This window comes from Nestor notabilis, unplaced genomic scaffold (assembly GCF_000696875.1).
Source record: "Nestor notabilis isolate BGI_N333 unplaced genomic scaffold, ASM69687v1 scaffold12172, whole genome shotgun sequence".
NCBI classification, from domain to species: Eukaryota; Metazoa; Chordata; class Aves; order Psittaciformes; family Psittacidae; genus Nestor; species Nestor notabilis.
In genome coordinates this window covers 42,551-44,476 of record NW_009919838.1, presented here as the reverse complement: position 1 = coordinate 44,476, position 1,926 = coordinate 42,551, and the positions used below count along the sequence as shown (strand labels likewise).

General features: G+C 40.3%; 1 protein-coding gene across 1 annotated transcript in view; it reads left to right on the top strand.

Moving 5' to 3' along the window:
* The first annotated feature begins 215 nt into the window (after positions 1-215).
* The window catches only part of ZNF451 (zinc finger protein 451), a 37,750-nt gene continuing 36,039 nt past the window's right edge, over positions 216-1,926 (top strand). The window contains exon 1 of the mRNA XM_010010420.1: positions 216-296. Within this exon, the coding sequence (XP_010008722.1) occupies positions 216-296 (81 nt within the window). The remainder of the gene's footprint in view (positions 297-1,926) is intronic.

Sequence of the window (1,926 nt, the reverse complement as noted above, 5' to 3'; positions counted from 1 at the left end):
AATAACGCCGGAGCTCACCTCACGGCTGTTACTAAACTGTCCTCTCTTCCACCGGTAGCACTGCGCCGTTAGGAGAGAGCAGCGGTTTGCCTCTTAAGAGTTGAGCATTGAGCTCTGGCCGTAAAGCCAAAGTAGGCATGAAACGGAAAATGCTGCGTAGTTAAAGAAAACCCACAAAATAAATTGATGAAGCATGTTTTGTTTCAGTTTAGGTAATGGAGTCGCATAACTCCGGCAGCGTTTCCAAGAGCGCATCAACCTCTGAAAGTGAAGATGATGAGATCGAGTTCGTTGGAGTAAGTAGATCTCTTACTGGAAACGCACTGCCTGTTGTAGTAAGTATGTTCTTGGTAGCCCAGTGGAACAGGAGGTGGTCATTGTGTGCTGTGGTTATGGTCTTATTTTCAGTGGAAAGCATTACTTCTGGATTTAAAGATAATTTAATTTGTGAATCTTTATCTTAAAGGTTTATGTGCTTGGTTTTTTGGTTGGGTTTGTTTTTTGTTGGGTTGGGTTTTTTGGCTTTTGGTGGGTTTTTTTAGAAGAGTGTAATATTATGTCAGTTGGTTTTATATAGAGAATATAGACTTGAGTGTCCCAGCAGGTGAGTGGGGGATTACAGTGAACAGCGAGGTATATGAGAAGCCACTGTAGCTGACTTTTCTGGTAATCAGATTGCATAGCATTTTGCTTCATGAGTAGTCCCACTGAAGTTAATGGAATAAAACACTGCACGTTCTGCAAAACTGTGTAAGCCACTATACTTTGTTCAGAAGAGGAAGGAAGTAACAGGTTAGAGGCCTTAAACAGTCTTCTTAAATTGTGAAGCATTGTGTAATAGCTACAGTACAACACCTAGTCTGATGCTGACATGTGGCTTACGTGGTGTAACTTTAAGGACCTTATCTGTTCAGTATCCAAGAGGAGCAGAGTGGTTTTGATGCTGCTTGTGTTCTGGCCTCAATTTATCATCATATGGAGGTGCTGGATGGCAGGGATACATGCAAGAACAGAAAGATGATTTTCCTTAAGGAACAAGTTATGCAAATAAGATCAAGTGGTTAATTGATGCCAGGATTAATAATGGCTGATTTCTTACAGATTTGTCTTATCCTTGATGTTGAACAGTAACTAGATTTTATTATTATTTTGTATGGTGTTTGATTAAAGTTGATTAAGTTAAATGCACAGACCTTCTCTACAGGGTTATTTAGGTGCTCAAGTATGAGGGACGTGTATTTTGGTGAAAATTACAAGTAGTTGATCTCTGAGGCTTCTTCGTCTTCAATTGATTTGGTCAAAATTGACTAATGAGTTCAAAGTTCATTATATACACACACAAGCATTCACGTGTAGCATGACTGTATAAGCTTCATTTTCTTGAAATACTGGGCAAAGAACTGAGGAAGCTAGTGTAACTTTGAATGTGTAATGATAGAAGGGCTGCTGGAGCACCAAGAGCAATAATTGAGAGATACCTATTAAAATCAGTGCTTCTGTTAACTTTTTTTTTCTTGGTTTCACCTGTGGATAATACGGAGCATCTGTGGTCCCAGGGATGATCACTTCTAAGCAAGGCTGCTATATATAGGAAGATGACTGTGCTTAGGCTAGTTAGTGCAGGATTGGTATCTTGGGGTGAAGAGCTTACTGTTGTCATTGGTGAAGATGAGGGAAAACATGTGTGACCCTGACCATCACTTAATGTGGGCAGTGTGTCCTCGGATCTCCCATTTGCCCCTCTGACAGTGAACTTGGACTTTCCAGAGGATTTGTAAGCTATCTGGCTAGCTTTAGATCATCATTTCCCTATAATAATGTGTGTAGACTTCATCAGAAATGTTGTGTATGGATGCTACCTGGTCATTGGTGTGGGTTTTTTGTATGCTTGTTTGGGGGGAAGGGGTTTTGTGGTGTTTTTTTTTT